The 22,644-nt window shown below is 35.2% G+C and overlaps 2 protein-coding genes across 2 annotated transcripts in view; both read right to left on the bottom strand.

Annotated features, from left to right (window-relative positions):
* LOC120421534 (ubiquitin-conjugating enzyme E2 W) overlaps positions 1-9,338 on the bottom strand; it is a 73,572-nt gene extending 64,234 nt beyond the window's left edge. Inside the window, exon 1 of the mRNA XM_039584756.2 lies at positions 8,910-9,338. Within this exon, the coding sequence (XP_039440690.1) occupies positions 8,910-8,960 (51 nt within the window). The 5' untranslated portion in view covers positions 8,961-9,338. The remainder of the gene's footprint in view (positions 1-8,909) is intronic.
* A 7,862-nt stretch (positions 9,339-17,200) lies between these two features.
* Positions 17,201-22,644, bottom strand: part of LOC120421549 (D-aspartate oxidase) — a 31,292-nt gene continuing 25,848 nt past the window's right edge. The window contains exons 3-5 of the mRNA XM_039584776.2: positions 20,169-20,292; positions 17,864-18,009; positions 17,201-17,808 (exon numbers count right to left, since the gene is read on the bottom strand). Of these exons, the coding sequence (XP_039440710.1) occupies positions 17,250-17,808; positions 17,864-18,009; positions 20,169-20,292 (829 nt within the window). The 3' untranslated portion in view covers positions 17,201-17,249. The remainder of the gene's footprint in view (positions 17,809-17,863; positions 18,010-20,168; positions 20,293-22,644) is intronic.

Raw genomic sequence — 22,644 nt, 5'->3', positions numbered from 1 at the left:
AAATTTATAGGAAATCATCTGAAATTCTCGAAAAAAAAAATAGCAATTATAATTTATTTGACCTGTGTTTTCAAAATTTTACAAAAAAAAACACGTTTTATTAAAAGAATTACTTCTGAATATTTTTTGCCCTTGCTGATGTGAAATTTTGAAAAAAAGCACTCATTAGTAATTAGTCATTTCCAGAGGCAAAGGACGACAACTTAAAAAAAAATTGACAAGTTAGATTCAAAATATCTCATATCTCATTATTATTTCTTATTTTCAGCAGATGACAAGCAATCAACTTCATTGAGATAAAACGCCAGTTTCGTTTGAAAAAGCAATTAAAAGTCCCTTATTCTTTGTTCGACAAAGACTTCCGCCCCGCTCGATCCACAATTTGCCATTTCTTCTAATTGTGAACAATTTAAAAACTATCGCTAGCAATTGGGTAAACGCTCTGCGTCGTTCTTGCCGGCGATAATCATCATCCGCTCAAACGATAGACGGACTTTCACACGCGTTTTCCATTTTATCGGACGATTTGCGGCGTCGCGTCGCCGCAATGGGATAAGTACATAATATGTAGTTTAGGTTTTTCCCTCGCATTTTTGTAAGACAAAGTGATTAACGTACGTGGTGGTCTTTTTTGATTCTTTTATTAGCAAAAAAAATGTAAAAGAAGGATTATAAATAATTGAAAACATTCACTGAATTTAAAAAAAAATAAAAAAAATGATAAGCTCACAAAAGTCAAGTAATCCATCAAGTCGGATAGCCTTTCCTTGTGTCTTTATCATCGTCGATATGGAACAAACAGGGCCCGCTCTTCTTCGGTGGTTAATGGCCCGGGTTGCGATCGACGGGATAAGGATGGTCTGGACGTAGACCTCAGACAGGCCAGTGGCTCGTTGCATTGCGAGATGGTCAGTAGCCTCTCTCTGTTGGGGATGGCTGATTTTCCAAGAGTTTCGACCAGCATATTTTTTTGTAAATTTTGTGAGAAATAAATTTATTAATGTCTCACAATTTAAAATTGTATAAAAATTTCAATAACAAAATCTTCACCTAAATCGAATACGCCATTCTAAATTGTTAGTCACAGTCATTGTCTGGGTGGATTTTGCGTCGCGCGGATTGTAAACAAGCGATTTGACGACGCGGGTCGCGGTTCAGAACAAGAAGCCTTGCAGAAATGCACACACAAACGCAACAGAACGCTGCATTATGCAAAGCTGGCTTGTGGTCAGAATGAAAGAAAAGACTGGAACGATGATTCATAAACCGGGTTCGCGGGTGGTTTTATGGTTGTTGTGCAAATTTTTGATGGGATTAGTTTATCAGGGTATTGACTTAAGAAATTTACGTTGTTAGTTTTCTGCCAAGAAATGAGTTTTGTAATTGAAATTTTTGCTAAAACAATATTTTGAAAAAAAAAACTTTAGAAACCCTTCACAAATTATTTTTATTCAATTTTTCTCAGGTAAGTATCAATTAAGCTTCCTTCTTTTAAAGATAGGAAATGACCCAAAAAATCGCAAATCAAAAACCTTGCATTTAACAATGGCTAAATTGGTCCCAAATAGTCGTCAGCGAAGTTCACTTTCAACTCCTAACGAGCAAAATACTAGCTACCCCTTGTTAAATCACCCGGAAGTGCCAAGGAAAGTCAAAACGAGCGTCATATGATGCGCAACCATTGAACCGTGGAGCACCGCCCCAGTCCGTCAATGTTTATTTATTTAGCTAGACATTTCTGCACTGACATGGAACTTATGTTTTGCACCAAAGTAAGAATTTCTGACCCCACACGACTGCAAGAATCGACTGGAAGGTGGCGCCAAGGAAGTTTCTTCCTTTTGGGGCCAAAATGCACTTTTTGTTAGTAATAACGTTTTTATTGCAAAATCATTTGAATTTTTTGACATAAATTTCTTGAACCATTCAAAACTTGCCATCACTTAACCAAGAAAACATTCGAAACAGTAGGAAACTGTCACTTTGAAAAGAAAACATCTTCTGAAGCGAGTTCAACATCGCGAACGTTGAGATGACAAAACAAAAGTAAACTCACACCTAACGTTCTAATGCTGCTCCTATGTCACACACGCTAAAATTTTGCAAGTTCTAAATTTAGAGCAAAATTTTTTGACTTTGTGAACTTCCAGCTCAGCAAATACGGAACCACTATCAGAAAATACTGCCACATCATCAGTTAAATCTAACGCAGTGCCTGCAAAAGCGTGCGATGTCACCAATTTCGCCAAATTAATAAGCAAATTAGCAGTTCATCCAATAAATTTCAATTTAAGTACTGGCGATAGGCGATTCCGTCATCGCGTTTGTGATATCCGCGACTAAAAAGGCCCCGCCGGTTTAGCTTGGAGATAGCGCATCGCATCGATGAAAGCAACACGATAAAGGGCCGGTCTGTAACAAGTTTATTAGTCCCATAGGGAATGGAGGGTAAGATAGAATTTTTTTTTATTCTAAATAGTTTTCAGTAAAAAACATTTTTTTTTTATTCATCAATAAGAATTTTAACTAATTTTTTAAAATGGCATTGCGTTATTGATTGCTTTTAAGGAAACTTATAAAATGCTGTGCAATGCAAAATATGTTTTTTATTTGAAATATTTTGAAATTAATACGACGAAAATAAAAATTTAGGCGGCATCAAAGTACACATTAAAAAAAAACAAATTGTTTTTGAACTGGTTCAATCATGCTAAAAACAAATTTGCATTGCAGGAAAATGTATTTTAAATTGAATTCAGTTCATTTCACATAAGTTCCATTGAAAGTTTAAGGTTTTTTTTAATAGGGGTTATTAGAGTGTAATATCAAAATCGATTTTCCAGCACAGCATTTTTTTTCAGTTCCTTATGGGGTCCTATACAACTACCCAAAGTTTGGGAACGATTGGTTTTGTCCTCACTTTGCGCAAAGCGATTCAATTTTCTATAGGTAAACCCATTTTGTTGGATTTTGATATTTACAAAATCCACGTTTCACGCTGTACTAAAACCAGATTCATAGTCGGATGCTCTGGAAGATGCTCTACAACTTTCCCGAAGAGAGTATGGTGCTAGCTTGCCCCTGAAAAAAGATACAGCGTCCTCAAAACTCGTCTAAAACGTGATTTTCGAGTAAAAAACACGTTTTAGGCGAGTTTTGAACACGCTGTATCCTTTTTAGGAGCAAGTTAGCACCATACTCTCTTCGGGAAAGTTGTAGAGCACCTTCCATAGCATCCAAATATGAATCCGGTTTTAATATAGCGTGAAACGTGAATTTTATAAATATCAAAATCCAAAAAATAGGTTTTTCCCAAATAAATTTATATGGAGAATTGAATCGCTTTGCGCAAAGTGAGGACTAAACCAATCGTTCCCAAACTTTGGGGAGTTGTTTAGGACCCCAAAAGGAACTGAAAAAATGCTGTGCTCGCTAAATTTAGACAACTTTATTTTTTTCCATACAACCATATTACACCCTTATGTTATGTTCCCTTATTTTCGGGCCAACATTGAAAGGAAGCGAATAAAACTTTGAAAAATATTAGCTACGGCCTAAGTGTCACCCAAACAACAATTAAATTTCAAAAGTCGATATTTCAGAAACTAATGATTCAATGTAAAAATAAATAAATCACATTGATCTCTTCTCAACTATTATTTGATTTTTTTTTTTTTTGATTAAAAGGTCTGAACTTAGAATTTGTGGTACTTTTAAAATATTATTTCTTTATTAAAATTTTCAAAATGTTTTCTTTGAACGGATCATATCATATCTGATTAATTTTTTAGACATTGAAAAATCGAAACATTGATTTCAGAAAATTTGAGTGCTGTTTGGATATAAACATGAAAATTCAGTATTGTTGGGTAAATAAATTTAAATTGGATTGTTTCTTTATATTTTGGTAGCTGTATTTAAGAAATAAAAAGACTAATCTTCCACGTTAATAAGACAACATTTTAGGAAGTTTTCAAAGCTAAAAAATAAATTACAGCTACTCGAAAATGATGCCTTTTTCACTGGTACTTTTAACAAAAAAAAAGGTAAATTCCCTAGTGTTACTTTTTTGAGTCAAAACCTCGAACTTTGCCTAAGACACCAAATCGATCAGAAGATTCCTTCCCAGAATACAGCTGTTGGTATATTTTCGTACCATTTTGTATTGATAGCTGCAAAATTGTTTGAAGATTTGTATGGGCAAACCAAAATGGCTTCTTTATTCATAGAGAAGCCCCCATGTAAAATTTAGTCAAATCGATAAATCCATTTCCAGTTTCCGTGGCGAATTGCTTTTTTGTTAAAAACTTAAAGATTGAGGAAACATTTTAAAAGTTAAAAGAACATTTTTTTTGCTTTTAAGAGTTTTTAAATTTTAGGGCTATAGATTTGAAAAATACAATTCCATAAAAGCATGAAAAATATGTTTATTTCTTCTTTGCTCTTACAATCTTTTCTACGCCATTAATTTTTTAACGAAAAAGCAATTGTCCACGAAACTCGGAAGAAGCATAACTGTAATAACGTTTAAATCATTTTGTGATATTTTTTGTTGTAGGTGAACGTTTTGAAAAACAAATAACTTCAATAAAAAAAAATTCTCCGCTAAAATTATATTTTCAAATTAAGTATTAGGCGGTAGGAACAAAATTATCTAAAAAAAAATCCATAACAAGATTCAAAATATAGTTAAAAGACTGATTGGAAACGAGTTAAAATGAATGTTTTATTGTTCTGATTATATTGTAGTCTAATTCCATTAAAATCTTGTTATTTGTAAAAGACATTTTTTGGCAAGATATTGAAGGGAAGGTTTAGGTTCTGATTTTATTATATCATGAATTTTATCAGACAATATATTTTGTTTTTTTTATAATACTAGGCTAATGCAAATTTCATAGATTTTTTTTGTGAAAAGCTTAGATCTATTTTTTCTCGAGGAAGGTACTGCTGATGCTAGCAAAAGTATGATAAAAGTCATTTTAATGGTAGGAGCACATACATTTCCTGAAGTCTCAAAGAAAAATATTGTTGAAATGAATATTAAAGTTGTGTTGTCATTTCACTAGTTTTGATCCATCTGGATATTTATTTTCAACTCTTAACTCTTTTTGCACCCTATTTGAACCCACACCTCCCGCATCCCCGATATCAACGCGTTCAGCACCGTCGATAAAAATTTACGACCGCGCTCCGTCGCGAACCCGTCCATAACCATAGTCCGACGACCCTGTTAGGGACATAATTTATGGACGAGGCCCAGTTATGAGCAGCTGTCGTCTGGTCTAAACATGATTCATGATCAGCACAATCTTTCCTCGTCTCCTCGTGCCGCGCGCAGCCAAGACTCCAACCGTCCAGCACTTCCTCATTTCACTATTGCAAGATATAGCTATAAGAATGAAGAATCCTCCGCCAGACATCGCGCAAGAAATGGCGAAAGGTTAATGGGTTTATTTTGTGCAAAAGCCTCTGAGGAAGAAGATGTAAGATTTGCGTGCGAGTTGGAAGTTGCAGCTGCAGTGTTGCATTCCTTCGGTGAAGTCGCGAAGCTAGACAAGTATATTAATAATAGTTGTTCGGACGCATGCATGCAAATTTATCACGGCTTTAACTCTTTGAGTGTGCAGCTTATGCGTAGGACCAAGCGGTCCAAGGAGTAGCCTGGAGCTAATTGCATTTCGGCATTAGTTTGCATCTGTCCAGCATCCATGTGGTCTCGTCCCAGTCTTGGCCTGATATTTCTACAGATGTTGAGACGTGATTCATGCAGAAGGAACGACTGATTGGAATTTACGATTTGGAGTTGTTCTTTTTATTTATATGTTGAAGAATTTCTTTGAATTCAATATCAAATGCTAAAGCTACCCTACCCTTTTTTAAATTATAGAAAGTATGTCAGGCAATCGTTTGTAGATAACTGAACCCAAGATTGATCATTACTAGGGGACAGACATCAGAAGCTCTTATTGTTTTGCACAATTCGCTCTCAATAATTGACATTCATAAATCGTTATTCAATCATTCTCATCAACTGCAAATTGCTTCTTAGTCTGGAGCAGCGATTAATTAGAGCTATTAAAATACTCGAAATAATACACGCCTTCTAGTGTGCACAACTACTCACACGATTGATTAAGTCATTTATATATAACCTGAACTATATGCTAGAATCATTATGAATGCCAGCAGTATTGGTCATAATCATGATCGAAACCGATTTATCTGTCACTCCATAGACAAGAGAGAGACCACACAAGTGTGACTGTCTGTCTGTGAAGGTTAAATTGGGCGCGAAGCTTGCTAGAAGTTGGCGACTCTGTGAAAGTTCATGGTCAATAATGGAAATAATGAGCTATGGCTTATGTTTGGTAACACATTTTCAGTATTTTTTCTTAGCTTTAGTAATTTGAAGAAAAAAATGAAGGAAAAAAGGAAGGTCGAAATTTTAGCCAAATTCGTGTAGAGCAACCCACGGTTTATGGTTATTATGGGTTTGTGTTTATGTGGTCCAATCTAATACCAGCCGGCCGACAGTGAAATTATGGTAAAGTATAGTTGTGATTTTCCGAAAAGATTATTGGCAGAGGTGTTCCTCCTTCATTAAACATTGTTTCATACAACTTATTGATCCTTGCACTATAACTTGGATTTTTTACACACACTTTCTTCTCGCACTTGTTGACAACAAGAATTGGAAAACCTAGGCAGTAGTTGTTAATTTACATTTTCAGTCACAGTTTTCACTAAACTGATGATGATGTTGATGTTTGACATAAAATAACATATAAAAAGCATTTTTCGGAATAGGGGGATGGCGTCGCTATTTTTAGACCACATTTTCCACTTTTTCTCATTGAAACCGACTACTTTATCGACAACATTTTGCTGGGCGAGATAGGACGCCGTCTATTTTTAGACGATGACTCAGCACTTTTCCACTCTTGCACTTAAAAAAACCAGATGGCAGCACGATGTAACGCCACGTCCCTATTGCAAAAAATGTTGTTAGCAACTTGCTACTAAACTTGATTTTTTCAGCACACGTCGTATTTATCCAACTCGGTACACAGTTCCGCCCGTGTGGATCAATCGGACCGCGCACTGGACTCACAATCCAGAGGTCGCCGGTTCGAATCCCGCGGCGGGCGCTCTAAAATTCTTTGTATAAATATGGGTATTCGGCGCCGTCGCTCCGTGCCATACTTTCATACACTTAGGAGCCCAGGGCGGCGAAGTCCTTGTAGATAAAAGGAAGACACTAGTGGTTGGTACTAGCAATGGTGGCCGACAGCTATAAAGTCAACTTCGTTTCGGTACACAGTTGGATAAATTTACGAATCGTGCTAAAAAACCGCCTTTTTGCTACTTCTTGCATAAACTTCTATTTTGGAATTATTTAAAAAAAAACGTATTTTTCCGATTACAGATTTTCAAATAATCAAATAATCCACTTTATTCAGAGTATTAAGGGAAAATCTCCACGGTATCCTCTAGTAAGTTTTGCTTGGAGTTGGACGGCTTTTGGGAAGATGAATGGTCTAAGGAGCGACCCTAAGCGAGTGGTAACGACCGTTTGCATTGTTGTTCGAATTCTTCGTACGTTCCCAAAGTCAGAGTGCGTTCACAATGTCTCCTCCAAATTTATAAATTGACAAACAAAAAAAAATGGATTTACAAAATTTAGAACTTGACCTTTATGAAAGGTCAGTCTTCATTTTATAAATTTTGAACAATTTTTTTACATAAACATCAACAACAAAACTTTTGTGACATTGAAAATCGGATAAATGTTTACGTGTTGACAAATAACTAAATAAGATACACTCAAAAAACTTCTTTTCAAATTTTGCGCGTTGTTTTAGAGATGGACAAAGGTGGACATTATAGGTGGATAGGTGACTAGAACGGACGGACGGAAAACTAAGTCAGAGAAAAGGCCATTTGAGAGACTATAATTAAACTTAAAAACCGTTGTTTTTAGTGATAAAATTTCATAAAAAGGTGGATATGATGAAAAAATAACCAATTTTATTTTATATCTTTAATGTTTAACGTGATTTTGATAATGTTTAAAAAATAGAACCGGAATATTTCTTTTTCTCTAATAAATCAATCAATGTAAGCTTTTCAATTCCAAAGTTTTTTTTTTGAAAAGGTCATATAAGCTATTGTGTTTCATATGTTTATAGGACCCAATAAAAAAGTCTAGAATTAATCTTTTATTCTACCTTTCCTAATATTTTACCCCACCCTAACAAACTTAACGAACAGCTGTTTTTGTGTTACTCGGCATCGCCTTCGTCGTCAAATGCGAAGATAAACACACAAAAAACAACCTCGTCAACACACAAACTCACACATTAGCTGAGGTGTACAACGCTTCTACACGACGATAACAAACTTCATCTCTGCGTTTTACTTTTCGCCACAATTCCTATCTTATCTAAACAAACCCTACCTCCCTTTTACTAGCTTAAACAGTCCAGTTATCGCTTTTTTTCTTATGTTAATATGCTTGATTTCAGAACGAAATCTCGCTTTTTTCATGATTCCCACTTATATTGAAGCTTTACTTTCGTCACCCTGATTCAATCGATAAATGCTGATGAGTTGGATGAGACTTCTAATGACCAAATGGCACACACGCTGAATGAAACGAGCGGATTGTTGTTACGATTACTCAACCGCATTTGCAGGTCGAGTCGTTCGATATCGATTTTAATCTACAAGGTAAAGTCTTCCCCCAGAACAATCGATTTCTTTCACACTGTGACCATGGAATACCTTGCAACGAACCTTGCTTTTTTGCAGCAGGCTTTGACCTTTGACCCAAGGTAACCCAAGTGGCTTAAACTCGTGACAACTAATTAAATTAGGACGAAATTTTTCTCTGTAGCGGTACTCACCTCCGAAGGACTCATGGACATTTTCTTCGAGGAGCTATCACCTTTGCTCATACGCCACAGGACGACCTGTTTTGGGGGGAGGTAGACCTTTCTAGATCTTTTTCCTCAGCTCAGCTGGTGTTTCTCCGGAACAGATCCAGCAGCACTTCCGCTTCCTGGCGGCGCACACAGCACAGAAAACAATAACACACACCTCACAACAGAGGGGAAAAAACACTCACTCACGTGCGACGACCGACGACGAGGACCCACTTTGACGTATGTGCGCAAATATGAAAACAACCGCAACTATCCGTCGTTTTGGGGTCGGTTCGATTTTGTGTTATTTTTTTATCGCTCCCTTTATTATTTTATGTTTTGAACAGTGACACCCGCATACATGACGAATAACGCACAAAAGCACAGGAGTGCTAACTGAGGGGATAACAAAAGTGACAGAACAGACAGCTGCGTGCCGTCAGTGGATGTGACAGTGTGAGTGTGTTTTCGCGAAAAAGGTTTGAAAACATTGGACTGATGGTGACAGATGTCACTTGCAAAACGCATGCGCCGCGTTGTCAAATGCAGCGTATTTGACATGGAGGAAACCGTTTGGGTGCAGTTATGGATGGTTTTTGAAAGCCTGATTCAATATTGAGATCTACTTAATTTAAATGAGTGTCCTTCCCCTTGCATCTTACTAGGTTAAAGAAATTAAACATTCACTAAAGTGAGCAGGATACACTCTTAACATCATCTTGTTTTCTTAGATTAGTTTTTTAATTATGTGCATATTTTCTCCCAAAGTTTCTTTATTAAAATATATTATATTTTTATTATAAGTTGAAGTACCGTAATCTGGGGTGAATCGGGACTTCAGTCTGAATAGGGACAGCAGTTTTTAGAGCACTTAAAGCTTTTATATTTGGAAATGGATGTACACATTTTGTTTTTACTTAAGTCTGTTCTAACCGAAACCAACCAAGAAAATAAAAATATTGTGCTCCAACATGGTTAAAACTGCTGTCCCAATTCGCCCCATGTATCCCGATTGACCCCAGTTTACGGTTAACACTGAAAGAAACTGACATAGCAAAATCAAGTGCTTTTTCACGTGAGCTCCTCAAAAATTCGGCACTGCTTTTCTTTTCTCGATTATGTTTAACATGTCACATGGATGTGATATTCATTTGAAATCAGCTGATGGCAAGCTAATCCTTTTTCATTCTTTTATCGCAAGGTGTTCATTTCAGATTCACATGAATTTCACTTCGATTTGCCCCATTTGACTTTTCCCATAATTTCGAAGAGAAAAACACGTGAGATTGAAATGTATGGTAATTGAACCTTGAATTGAACGGTGTTCGATGAAAAATTTTCATTCGTAAAAGATGGCGACGAACGACGGACGTGCTCAAATCGAATAAGTCGTTTCTGTGAACAAATTCAGATTTATTTTTGGTTCTAAAATGAATGTTTTCGTCTGATAACTTGTTGGTAAGTAATACATTATTGAAACAGTTCGAATTTGCATAAATATTAATATTCTTCGTGTATTTTCAGCAAATCATGATCAGGAGATGGTTTTCTATCACAGTGCCCTTGGCCATTCGATCCGGATCATCAAGGACGATTCGGTGGGGGACTCCACTCCGGAACTGTCGAGCCCGTATCAAGCTGTTAATCAAATCCAAGGTCCGGTTCCCGCTGCTGCAGCGATACCACCACAAGCGCTCCCGGAAGCTGTTCCGTCGCCCGTGCACCTACTACGAGAAAACTGTGCCGCCGACGCCGAACTTGTTTTTTTTTTAAATTAAACCCTTTTATGGAGAGTTGAACGTGAAAATATGTAAAAAAGGCCATCGGTCCGGTTGGTTTTTTTGCTTAAATAATTTATTTAAAAAAAAATAATTATTGTGCAATAAAGTGTGTTTGTAATCGCAACAAAAAATCTTTTTAAAAATATGCAGAAAACTATACTACAATTTCAAGAACACATGAATTTCACTGTAAAACCATCCCATTAACACTACAAATTCATTCAAAATTCATGTGCACATCATTCCAAAGTCATGTGAGCTTTCACGTCAAATTAACGTGTTTTACATTTAGATTTGCAAGTCCGTGCGATTGATTTTTTTCAAGTGATTTTCACGTGACATTCACATGCCAAGTCGTATGGGGCAGATTCATGTGTAAAACATGTGATATTATCATGTGCCTTTCTTTCAGTGTATAGTAGTTTTCTCATACTTTAAAAGCATTTTTTTAAACGAAATTTATGATAAATAATATATTACTGAATATCATAGTCTATAGCAAATACCAAGGCATATACATTGTAAATTATTCATTTCGTGAAAAATGGACAAGTTTCTTTAACATGCAGCTGAATAGAAACTTTTTTGCTGTGATATTACAATTCCATCCCGTTTTTGGCAAGACCGGATTTTGACAAAATTTCTTCCCGATTTAGGCAAATGGCAAATTTGGTTTTGCAAAAATACTATGGCAAAATGCATTAAATAAAATTGTCAATCAGGAAATTTTATTTCAGACTGACGTCAAAATACAACATTCAAAGTATTAAATAATTTTGACCCTAAAGATCCTGTGTAATTACTATTAGCTATAAGAAAAATCTAATTACGAAAACCGACTCGGTCCTAACCAGGTCCCAGCACCAACAAGGACCTAATAAAAAAAAGTTTATACAAAAAGCTGAAAATTTATTATTTAACATTAAGAATCTTAACCCTCTAACGCCCATGGTCACTTCAGTGCACCACTCATTGTTAACTTCAAAAAGCAATTTCTCGACAACAAGGCAATTTTTAAACCTGATTCAACCTGCTCTGCTTAATGTAAAATGTTAGCTGTCTACCATTCGAATTTCAATCATTTTGGACGATCTAGTGTCAAGCAATAAAGTAAAACGTTAAAAATTAACAATTATTTTTATCGTTGTGTGCATTGAAATAAGCAATCTAAACTCAATTTTAGAACATAGTTATCATTCAAACAAAAGAGTACAAAAAATCCATGGTTTCTTGAAACGGTTGTTTTCTCGAGTCAAAATCTGACATATTCAAAACTTCAACAAGACAAAAAAATATCATAAGATTGTTTAACAACAGTTTACTTATGCTGGCATAATTTATTAAAGTATAAAAGTTTAACAATTGGGTCCTAAAATGAAGCTTAGATTGCGGATATTATTGTTCACAGCGATACAGCTTATTTTTCTGAGTACAATGACCCTTTGTACGACCACAAAGAGTTTAAAATTGATTTTTAAATCAATTTTGAAAAATTTACCTCGCGGTCCTTCTTGACAGAAAAGCTCCTACTTGACAGCTCGTTCCAAGGGGACCATAGTTGATCCATCGAAAAAATGTTGTCTTGTCATAATTTTTTTGTATTAAAACGAAAAAAAAGTGATCAGAAATTGTTTTTAATCGTGTTTTTTACCGTTGTACACAAAAATTTACATAGGGCTTTAGTACCCAATTTATTTTTTTCAATCTTATCTATATCTTATCTATAAAGAACATAAAGAACACAAAGGAGATGGAAAACATTTAATAGAAATTGTTTAACGGTGCACATCAACCAGAGCTTTTGCACCCAGAATTTTGTTACATACATTTTAGTATCTTCAAAACTACAGGTACCATCGAATTATTTTTTTATTCATCCCCTAAAGTACTGTCCACAAAGTAATTTACAACAAAGTTTGATTACTTTTACAATCCCGTTATTGCAGATTGGGTCAGTAAGTTTGACAATTTTGGAATAAGATTACAACATCTTCCTTCGTTGCTGTGCACCCTTAACATAGAATTTTAAAAGTGTATCAAAAAGAAAAAATAATTGGTACAATTAAGAATCCAAACATACTGAAAAAATCATTTAGCAATAATAAAATAAAAATGTTGAACAAGCTAAATAATCAAATATTGATTTAAAATAAATTGTTTTGACAAATATTGACATTGACAAAATTCATGGAATTTTACGCAATTTGAATCAACCAACATGATTTTCGAAAATATTCCAATTTGATTTTTATGTACAAAAACCGTTTAAAAAAGGAATTAAATTCCATCACTTTGAAAACATATCACCAATACCAAAATTTCTACCACGCAACCATAAAAAAGCAATCAGCCATTTTTAAATGCCCATCGCCGTTATGCTGGAGAATGTTCTCGATGCGTTGGTATTTGTACGTTATGCTGTGAGCATAGTTTCATCGACTTTTTACACAGCATAACCGTAATGTCAAACGCAGCTGCTGCTGCCACTTTGCACCTTTATGGTAGTCCTACATTGAGCCTAGCTACCCTGTGGAACGTTTAGCATACGAGCAAGGGGATTGAATGTCTACAGCAGCAGCAGCAACATTTGTGTGTGTTTTTGTGTTGCACAAGGGGTTTGTTTGGTGAGGCAACATGAGATGAGTGGCGAAATCGAGTGAGCGATTCTATGTTGCTGTGAGACAACACGTTTGAAATGGCGGTTATCGGTATAGAAAATTATAATAACAAAAAAAAACATTGAAATTAGAAAATCAGCAAATGAAGGATTGTTAAAACACATCTTATTTTCAATGTTTATTTTATTTTATTCATACAAATTTCGAAGTCCAAGGAAGGTTCTTACGCCAAAAAGTTACAACTTTGGCCACTCTGGAACCGATTCCGGAAAATCTGCAGATTGTATGGGTAAAGTTACGTAAAATCAAATTTTGATCACAGGAGGCTGAATAACCAAAAAAGTTAAAAACGTCAACAAACGAAAAAAAGGCAGAACGAAATTTGTCAAGGCTAAGGCTTGTAAGAATTTAAAATTCAAAAGTTTTGGGACATTTTTTCATGCATTTCTTTATCAAATATTAGCGTTTTTAAAAAAGGATGAGACTTAATTTAATTTTTTTTTTAAACAAAATGATTATACATTTTAGTAAATATTTTATTATTATAAATTTCAATGTTTTTTTTTAAATTTTTGAATTCTTTGATAAATTGATTTTTTTGTAAACTTATGTTCTTTAGCATTACAGTACTTGTTCGGTAAATTCATGAAAACTGAGAAATAATATTTTATATGTTTATAGTTATTTTTATATTGACTGACCCCGATCATTTTCCTTTGTTAGTGTTTTTTGACGTTTTTGCTAGAGCCCAGTTAAAAAGCAGCCCAGTTACCGAACAACTACTGTACTTGGGAACAAAATTCTTAGAATATTTGAATTAGAAAATTTATAACATCGTCATATTTTCATATGATCTAGTACCGTCATCCAGGGAAAATTGGTACACATGGGCCGAATTGGAACAGACATTTTAGCTTCATTACTATACAATATTTGGATGTTTTTTAATTGGTTTCGGATAGAACAGACACAAAATTGCAAAAAATAGTGCATCGATTGCCGAATTTCAAGCTTCCAAGTGATCTAAAACCCAATGTCCCAATTCAGACTGTAGTCCCAGTTCACCCCAGATTACAGTACTAGAAGATCCTGCAAAAAATCAATTTTAGTGTGAAAAATACAATTTGAGAGTTTTTTAGTCATTTAACCAATGTGTGATGATTTTGTTCAAGTAGTAGATTTAAATTTGATTTTTTTTATTTCAGTGTTTGTGTTCATTTAGAAAGGTTTTTGTCAAAAAATTGCATATTGTCAAAAAGGAGAAGTTCATTAGAAAGATGATAGAAAATCAAATATTATTTAAAAATCACACTAACTGAAACAAAACTTGCATTCAAAATAAATATTTAAAAAAAAACAAAATTTGGTAGATGATCAATTCCATGTCAAATAGGGAATCGGTTGTACCCGACCCTCTCCGATTTCAATGAAACTTTGTAGACATGTTATCCTAGGCATATATAAGCCATTTTTGTGTATATGGAGCCAGTTACATTCGATAATGACATTTGAGAAGGGCGTAAGTGTTTTAAATATTTTTGTATTTTGTAATTTAAATATTGCTGTATCTCGAAGCCGTTGCATCGTATCAAAAAGTGGTCAAAGACAAACTTGTAGGAAATTTGACGGGCTTTCCGAAAAAAATACACTGAAAGAAAAAAACACTCAACTTTTATGAGATTTTTTGATTTTAATGTTTAAAAGTCAAATTTGAAGGTGAGCCCACGATTTTTTTTCGTTCAAAATTTTTGTCAAAATAGCCTAAGATGTTACAAAAAGACTCACAAAAAATGCAGGATGGAGCAACTCACCTAAAAAAATACAAAAATCATTTACTGAAACTGTTTTTTTGAAAAGTGCTCTAAACGTCAAAATTTTCAAAAGCCGAATATGGGAATCGATTCTCCAGACAATTTTACATAAAAGTCTCCATATTGACCATTGTCCTAAGTCCAATCCTTGTGAAGTTACAGCGGTTTTAAAAATAAAAATGTTGAAAAAATAGGTTTTTTGATGGTTTTTGACAATTTCTATATGACAGACTTGATTTTTCAGTCTCGAAAATATTTTTACCGGAAAGCTCGTCCAATTTCCCATAAGTTTGTCTGTGACCACATTTCAATTGGATGTATGGGCTTTTTTTTTTTTCATAAAATTATTTTTATTAGGTCCTTTTCGGTACTGGGACCTGGTTAGGACCGAGTCGGCTTTTGTAATTACAAAAAACTTAATAATTACAGAGGATCTTGTGTGTAAATGTTAGTGGGAGGGGAGCCGATTACCCGCGGCCTACTCGGGGTTAGTAGGGAAGGGATTGATGTTAAAGACAAGGCATGGGATGGGAAGGGGGATTGTGTAGGGGTCTTGGTTGGCTCTGCTGGCCTTTGCGTTTTGTCCTCAGCCGCAACTCGGTGTCCAGCTGCTGGGGCGATCTTGCTTTGCTTCCGGTGCAACCAGAAACGACGGCTTTGTGTGAAGGCGAGTTATACTAACTGGAGGAAAGATGTATGGGCTTACACATATAAGCTTATAACATTGCTCATAACGTCATAACTGAAAACATAATATTTTTTCAGTGTAGTGTAGTAACCTGGATAGTAAATTAGCTTATATCTGTAAGCCCATACATCCAATTGAAATGTGGTCACAGACAAACTTATGGGAAATTGGACGAGCTTTCCGGTAAAAATATTTTCGAGACTGAAAAATCAAGTCTGTCATATAGAAATTGTCAAAAACCATCAAAAAACCTATTTTTTCAACATTTTTATTTTTAAAACCGCTGTAACTTCACAAGGATTGGACTTAGGACAATTGTCAATATGGAGACTTTTATGTAAAATTGTCTGGAGAATCGATTCCCATATTCGGCTTTTGAAAATTTTGACGTTTAGAGCACTTTTCAAAAAAAACAGTTTCAGTAAATGATTTTTGTATTTTTTTAGGTGAGTTGCTCCATCCTGCATTTTTCGTGAGTCTTTTTGAAACATCTTAGGCTATTTTGACAAAAATTTTGAACGAAAAAAAATCGTGGGCTCACCTTCAAAGTTGACTTTCAAACTTAAAAATCAAAAAATCTCATAAAAGTGGAGTGTTTTTTTCTTTCAGTGTATTTTTTTCGGAAAGCCCGTCAAATTTCCTACAAGTTTGTCATTGACCACTTTTTGATACGATGCAACGGCTTCGAGATACAGAAATATTTAAATTACAAAATACAAAAATATTTAAAACACTTACGCCCTTCTCAAATTTCATTATCGAATGTAACTGGCTCCATATACACAAAAATGGCTTATATATGCCTAGGATAACATGTCTACAAAGTTTCATTGAAATCGGAGAGGGTCGAGAAAAAAGTACCTAAAAAATTCCTGTTTTGGTCTGGAATTGCTCAGATATATTTATCAGGCAAACAAAAGTATAATTTAAGGTTCTCTGCCTATTAAAAAGTCTGGAAAATTTATCGTTAAACAGTTTACACTGTATTTTATAACGTCTGTATCGTTCCAATTTTAGAATATGTCTAGCCGAAGCTAAGACATTATAACGTCTGTATTTATTTTTTTTTTTATTCACGCCGAACATATTTCCGTATTATTTTTCAATAGGGCGAAAAAAAAATACTTTAAAATGTATTTTTAAAATGGTAACCAATAATCTGAACTGATTGCACTTCTAATTTCATTGTAAGTAAAAAGAATGCATGGAGGAAAAATGGTAGAAACAGGAGTGTGATATGAAATAAATCAGCTCAAAATCTGTCAAATTGGCTAGCATTATTTAATAATATGTATTTAAATGCATATTTTGAACATGATATTTTGGAAGATAAAATATATTTATGGGCAAATTTGTTTCAAATGAAAAGGTAAAATTTAAGAACAACCTGGAATGCATTTTATTTCAACCAAAACCAATCAAATTTACAGCTTGCTGTTACTCTTCAGCACATCCCCTACCAGCTGTGCCGCATAAATGGCCGTTCCGGGTGCCGTCGTCACCCCATACCCTCCATGGCCATAGTTGTGCACCACCTTCAACTTTCTTCCCCCACTCTCACTGCCCATCAGTTCCACCTCAACGCGCACCGGATCCCGATGTGGTCTCAAACCGACCGCTTCCCGAATAACCGGTGCACCCTTCAAGCTGGGCAGCAGCTTCTCGCACCGTTCCCGGATCGCACCGGAGTCGTACTTGCAGGGCAACGTGTTGAAGCTGTCAAAGTTCCGACAACCGCCCAGGGTCACCCCTTGGAAGCCCGGGATGATGTAGGTGTCGTAATCGGCGTAGAATGCGGTTTTCACCCAGGGGGCTTTGACCTTGATGACCTGGCCCCGGATGGGGACCAGCTTGTAGTCGGAGCAGAGCTTTTTGGCGCCCATGCCGGTGCAGTTGACCACCACGTCGTACTTGGAGCTTGAGGCAAGGTCTTGGAAGCTTTCAACCTTCTGCGTTAGGATGCGGCCACCGTTGGCTAAGAATCTTCAGAGAAAAAATAATAAATTCATTCAAAAGAAAACCCCAAATTTAAACTCACTTCTTGGTGGCCCACGGCTGAAACAGCCGACATTCGGCCAGCACCGTGGTGAAAAACGATCCGTACTTCCACTCCCCCGGACAGAGCGTCAGTTCCTGCTCGGTGGCGGCCCGATAAACGGGGACAATCTGCTCGATGTAGTGGTTCTGAAATAGGAGAAGCAAAACAAGTCCCGATGATGATGCATCACTTTCCGCCCCGGAAACCAAAATAGTGATTGATGGTTGCGGTGAGGTGGAGCAGCCTGGTGAATGGACTTGCCAACTGCAAACTGGGATGCCAAATTGAAAGGAAAAGTTGTGGTTTTGTATTGCGATGAACGGGAATAAGCTTCTTATTAGTTCTTGATGAAAGGCAAACAGTTTAGAGTTGATTTCTGGGAAAGCTTTTTGTGGAGTCATGCTGGGAGGAAACTTTTTTTTTACTTTTTTTTTCAACTGTTGAGCATGATTTTGAAACTTAAAACTATTTTTTCTTGATAGACCATCAAATCACATTTCTATGCAATCAGTTGGTTGAAACTGCTTGGAGTTATTATATTTTTTAAAATATGTTTTTTGCGAATTGTACCTTGAATTGGAAAAAAAATATTTCGGCCGTGGATTTCCATTCAAATGTTGTCTTTCGTGTTTTGTCTTTTGTTGTTTGTGTGTTGTCTTTTGCTCTGTTGTTCTGTTGTTCTGTTGTTCTGTTGTTCTGTTGTTCTGTTGTTCTGTTGTTCTGTTGTTCTGTTGTTCTGTTGTTCTGTTGTTCTGTTGTTCTGTTGTTCTGTTGTTCTGTTGTTCTGTTGTTCTGTTGTTCTGTTGTTCTGTTGTTCTGTTGTTCTGTTGTTCTGTTGTTCTGTTGTTCTGTTGTTCTGTTGTTCTGTTGTTCTGTTGTTCTGTTGTTCTGTTGTTCTGTTGTTCTGTTGTTCTGTTGTTCTGTTGTTCTGTTGTTCTGTTGTTCTGTTGTTCTGTTGTTCTGTTGTTCTGTTGTTCTGTTGTTCTGTTGTTCTGTTGTTCTTTTGTTCTGTTGTTCTGTTGTTCTGTTGTTCTGTTGTTCTGTTGTTATGTTGTTCTGTTGTTCTGTTGTTCTGTTGTTCTGTTGTTCTGTTGTTCTGTTGTTCTGTTGTTCTGTTGTTCTGTTGTTCTGTTGTTCTGTTGTTCTGTTGTTCTGTTGTTCTGTTGTTCTGTTGTTCTGTTGTTCTGTTGTTCTGTTGTTCTGTTGTTCTGTTGTTCTGTTGTTCTGTTGTTCTGTTGTTCTGTTGTTCTGTTGTTCTGTTGTTCTGTTGTTCTGTTGTTCTGTTGTTCTGTTGTTCTGTTGTTCTGTTGTTCTGTTGTTCTGTTGTTCTGTTGTTCTGTTGTTCTGTTGTTCTGTTGTTCTGTTGTTCTGTTGTTCTGTTGTTCTGTTGTTCTGTTGTTCTTTTGTTCTGTTGTTCTGTTGTTCTGTTGTTCTGTTGTTCTGTTGTTCTGTTGTTCTGTTGTTCTGTTGTTCTGTTGTTCTGTTGTTCTGTTGTTCTGTTGTTCTGTTGTTCTGTTGTTCTGTTGTTCTGTTGTTCTGTTGTTCTGTTGTTCTGTTATTCTGTTGTTTTGTTTTCTTTTTTTAAATTTAGATTTTATTTAAAATTCGATTTTTTGCGTCTTGTCAATATGGGTTGATAACTTGACACATGGTAAATCAATCACTGGAATTTATTACTTATTTGAGATTACTGGCAAAAGGATTATAAACGAACTTTAGATAGAATTTTTATTTTAAAAACGATCATGCAGAAAAATATTATAAAAGTCTTAAAATTGTCGGAATATTTGAATAATTAATTATTTTATTGTTAATTCAATATCACTCTTTCGTATACCTCACAAACACATTGATAAAACTTATAAGGATGGAAAAGTCTTCCACACAAAAGATACAATTGAATTTCCTCTAATGTGACACAATTAGAAACTTTTGTTGGAGTCACTCCCATTAATCTTTCATGCTTCTTATACGTACCAACTCTCCCAACCCCCCCTTGGGTAACCAATTATCCCAAACTTTGTGAAAGAAACCTTTTAAGGAAAGGAGAGGAAAACTCCCATCTGTCCCACCAAACTAATCCGGTTTCCTTTCCGAAGCATCACCATGATGCATCACTTGAAACGCTTACCAAAGTCTTCTTCTATCCGGCGACCAGACTTTAAGTAGAGCTCAAACAATACCCCAAAAACCCGAGTCCGGGGATGGATTACCAACTCAGATGGGATGTACTAGCGCGGGGAGGATGAAGGCGAATGAAAATTCTGAGCGGAAAAGGAACGGAAAAATGGAAAAGCTCACTCACCCTCACGATGCCCGGATCGATGCTGGAAAAGATGTAGCCGGACAGTTGGGCCACTCCGGCTTCGGCCGCATCCGCCGTCTTCCGGATTTCGTCCCAGTAGCGGTACGCATCGGAAATCCATTTTCTGTGCGGTTATGAAAGAGGGGAAAGAAAAAGTAAAAAGAAGCAAAGAAAGAAATAAACAGAATGAATGGTGGTGCGGAAATAATTAAAGCTGAGGAAAATTTACGACGGGTTTAATGGTCAACGTTTGCCCCACTAAGGTTCTAATTTTGTGTCCACAAGCGGCGATGAAGGGAGGCAGCAAAAAAGGACCTCCATCAATGAAGAACGAGAATAGAGGACAGAGAAAGCAACAAATGGACGTACTGTGTACACATTACATGACTAATGATATTTTGTCCGGCGACAAACAGAATGGCAGCAAAATGGCCTGAGGATTTTCCTATTTGTAATTTTCATATTTTCCCCCATTCCGTTGATTTTATCATCGCTGAAAAAAGCGAAAGCAAGGAACAAATCATACACTTTTAGTTGAAGTTTTTTCCAACATTTTTGAAAATTATATCATCGTTCCAACAAAAATCGACTAGAGCCAAAGAACCATTTTGTATTCTCAAATAAGTTGCGTATTAAAAAGTATTAATCATCACCTGCTGTTTTCTTAGATTTTTTTTAATTTTTATTGTATTTAGGAAGTCATTTTGTGCAACTTTCATTCAACGAAAACTTTATTTCTCTTGTTTTCTGTTTTTCTTTTTTTGGTATTTTTATTTGTCTTTGCTTTGCTAAGTATTTGTTTTTTATTGGTCGTTTTTTGTACAAACTTCAATCATTAACTTTTGCCTATTTACAAGTAAATCATCAAACCAAGACTCAAAGATGAGCAATTCTCTACGAAATCGGTCTTTTTTTAGAATTTTAATTTTTGTATTTTTTAATCCGACTGAAACTTTTTTGGTGCCTTCGGTATGCCCAAAGGAGCCATTTTGCATCATTAGTTTGTCCATATAATTTTCCATACAAATTTGGCAGCTGTTCATACAAAAACGATGTATGAAAATTCAAAAATCTGTATCTTTTGAAGGAATTTTTTGATCGATTTGGTGTCTTAGGCAAAGTTGTAGGTATGGATATGGACTACACTGAAAAAAAATGATACACGGTAAAAATTTTTTTGGTGATTTTTTATTTTACTTTTTGTGACTAAAACTTGATTTGCAAAAAACACTATTTTTAATTTTTTTCATTTTTTGATATGTTTTAGAAAACATCTAATGCCAACTTTTCAGAAATTTCCAGGTTGTGCAAAAAATCTTTGACCGAGTTATGAATTTTTCAATCAATACTGATTTAAAAAAAAAAAACGAAATATTGGTCGCAAAAATTTTTAACTTCATTTTTCGATGGAAAATCAAATTTTCAATCCAAAATTATTTTACTGAAATTTAGATAAAGTGCACCGTTTTCAAGTCAAAGCCATTTTTAGTTTACTTTTTGGAAAATAGTCGCAGTTTTAATTTTTTTTTAATTAGTGCACATGTTTGCACACCTCTGAAAAAAATATTTTTGAAATGCTGAGACAATTCTCTATATTTTGCTTTTTTGGACTTTGTTGATACGATACTTAGTTGATGAGATATTGCCATGCAAAGGTTTAAAAACATAAAAATTGATGTTTTACAAGTCTCACCCCCAAACAACCCACCATTTTCTAACGTCGATATCTCAGCAACTAATGGTCCGATTAACAATGTCAAAATATGAAACATTCGTGAAATTTTCCAATCTTTTCGAAAACAATATTTTCAAAAAAAAATCAAGACTAACATTTCAAGAGGGCCAGTCAATAGTAAATATTACGCCCTTTTAAAATGTTAGTCTTGGTTTAAAAATGTTGAAAATATTTTTTTCGAAAAGATCGCAAAATTTCATGAATGTTTCATGTTTTAACATTGTAAATCGGACCATTAGAGGCTGAGATATCGATGTTAGAAAATGGTGGGTTGTTTGGGTGAGACTTGGAAAACATCAATTTTCATGTTTTTAAACCTTTGCATGGCAATATCTCAGCAACTAAGGGTCGTATCAAAAAAGTCCAAAAAAGCAAAATATAGAGAATTTTCTCAACTTTTCAAAAATATTTTTTTTCAAAATTGGGCAAACATGGGCACTAATTTTAAAAAGTGAAAAACTGCGACTATTTTCAAAAAGTCACCTAAAAATGGATTTAACTTGAAAACGGTGCACTTTATCAAAATTTCACCAGCGTACTTTTTGATTGCAAATTTGATTTTACATCGAAAAACGAAGTTGAAAAATGTTTGCGACCAATATTTCGATTTTTAAAAAAAATCAGTATTGATTAAAAAATTCATAGCACGGTCAAAGATTTTTTGCACAACCTGGAAATTTCTGAAAAGTTGGCATTGATGTCTTCTTAAACATATCAAAAAATGAAAAAAAAAATTAAAAT

Source organism: Culex pipiens, chromosome 3 (genome assembly GCF_016801865.2).
Source record: "Culex pipiens pallens isolate TS chromosome 3, TS_CPP_V2, whole genome shotgun sequence".
NCBI lineage: Eukaryota > Metazoa > Arthropoda > Insecta > Diptera > Culicidae > Culex > Culex pipiens.
Note: the sequence above shows the minus strand (reverse complement) of the source record. Positions and strands in the feature narration are given on the sequence as shown.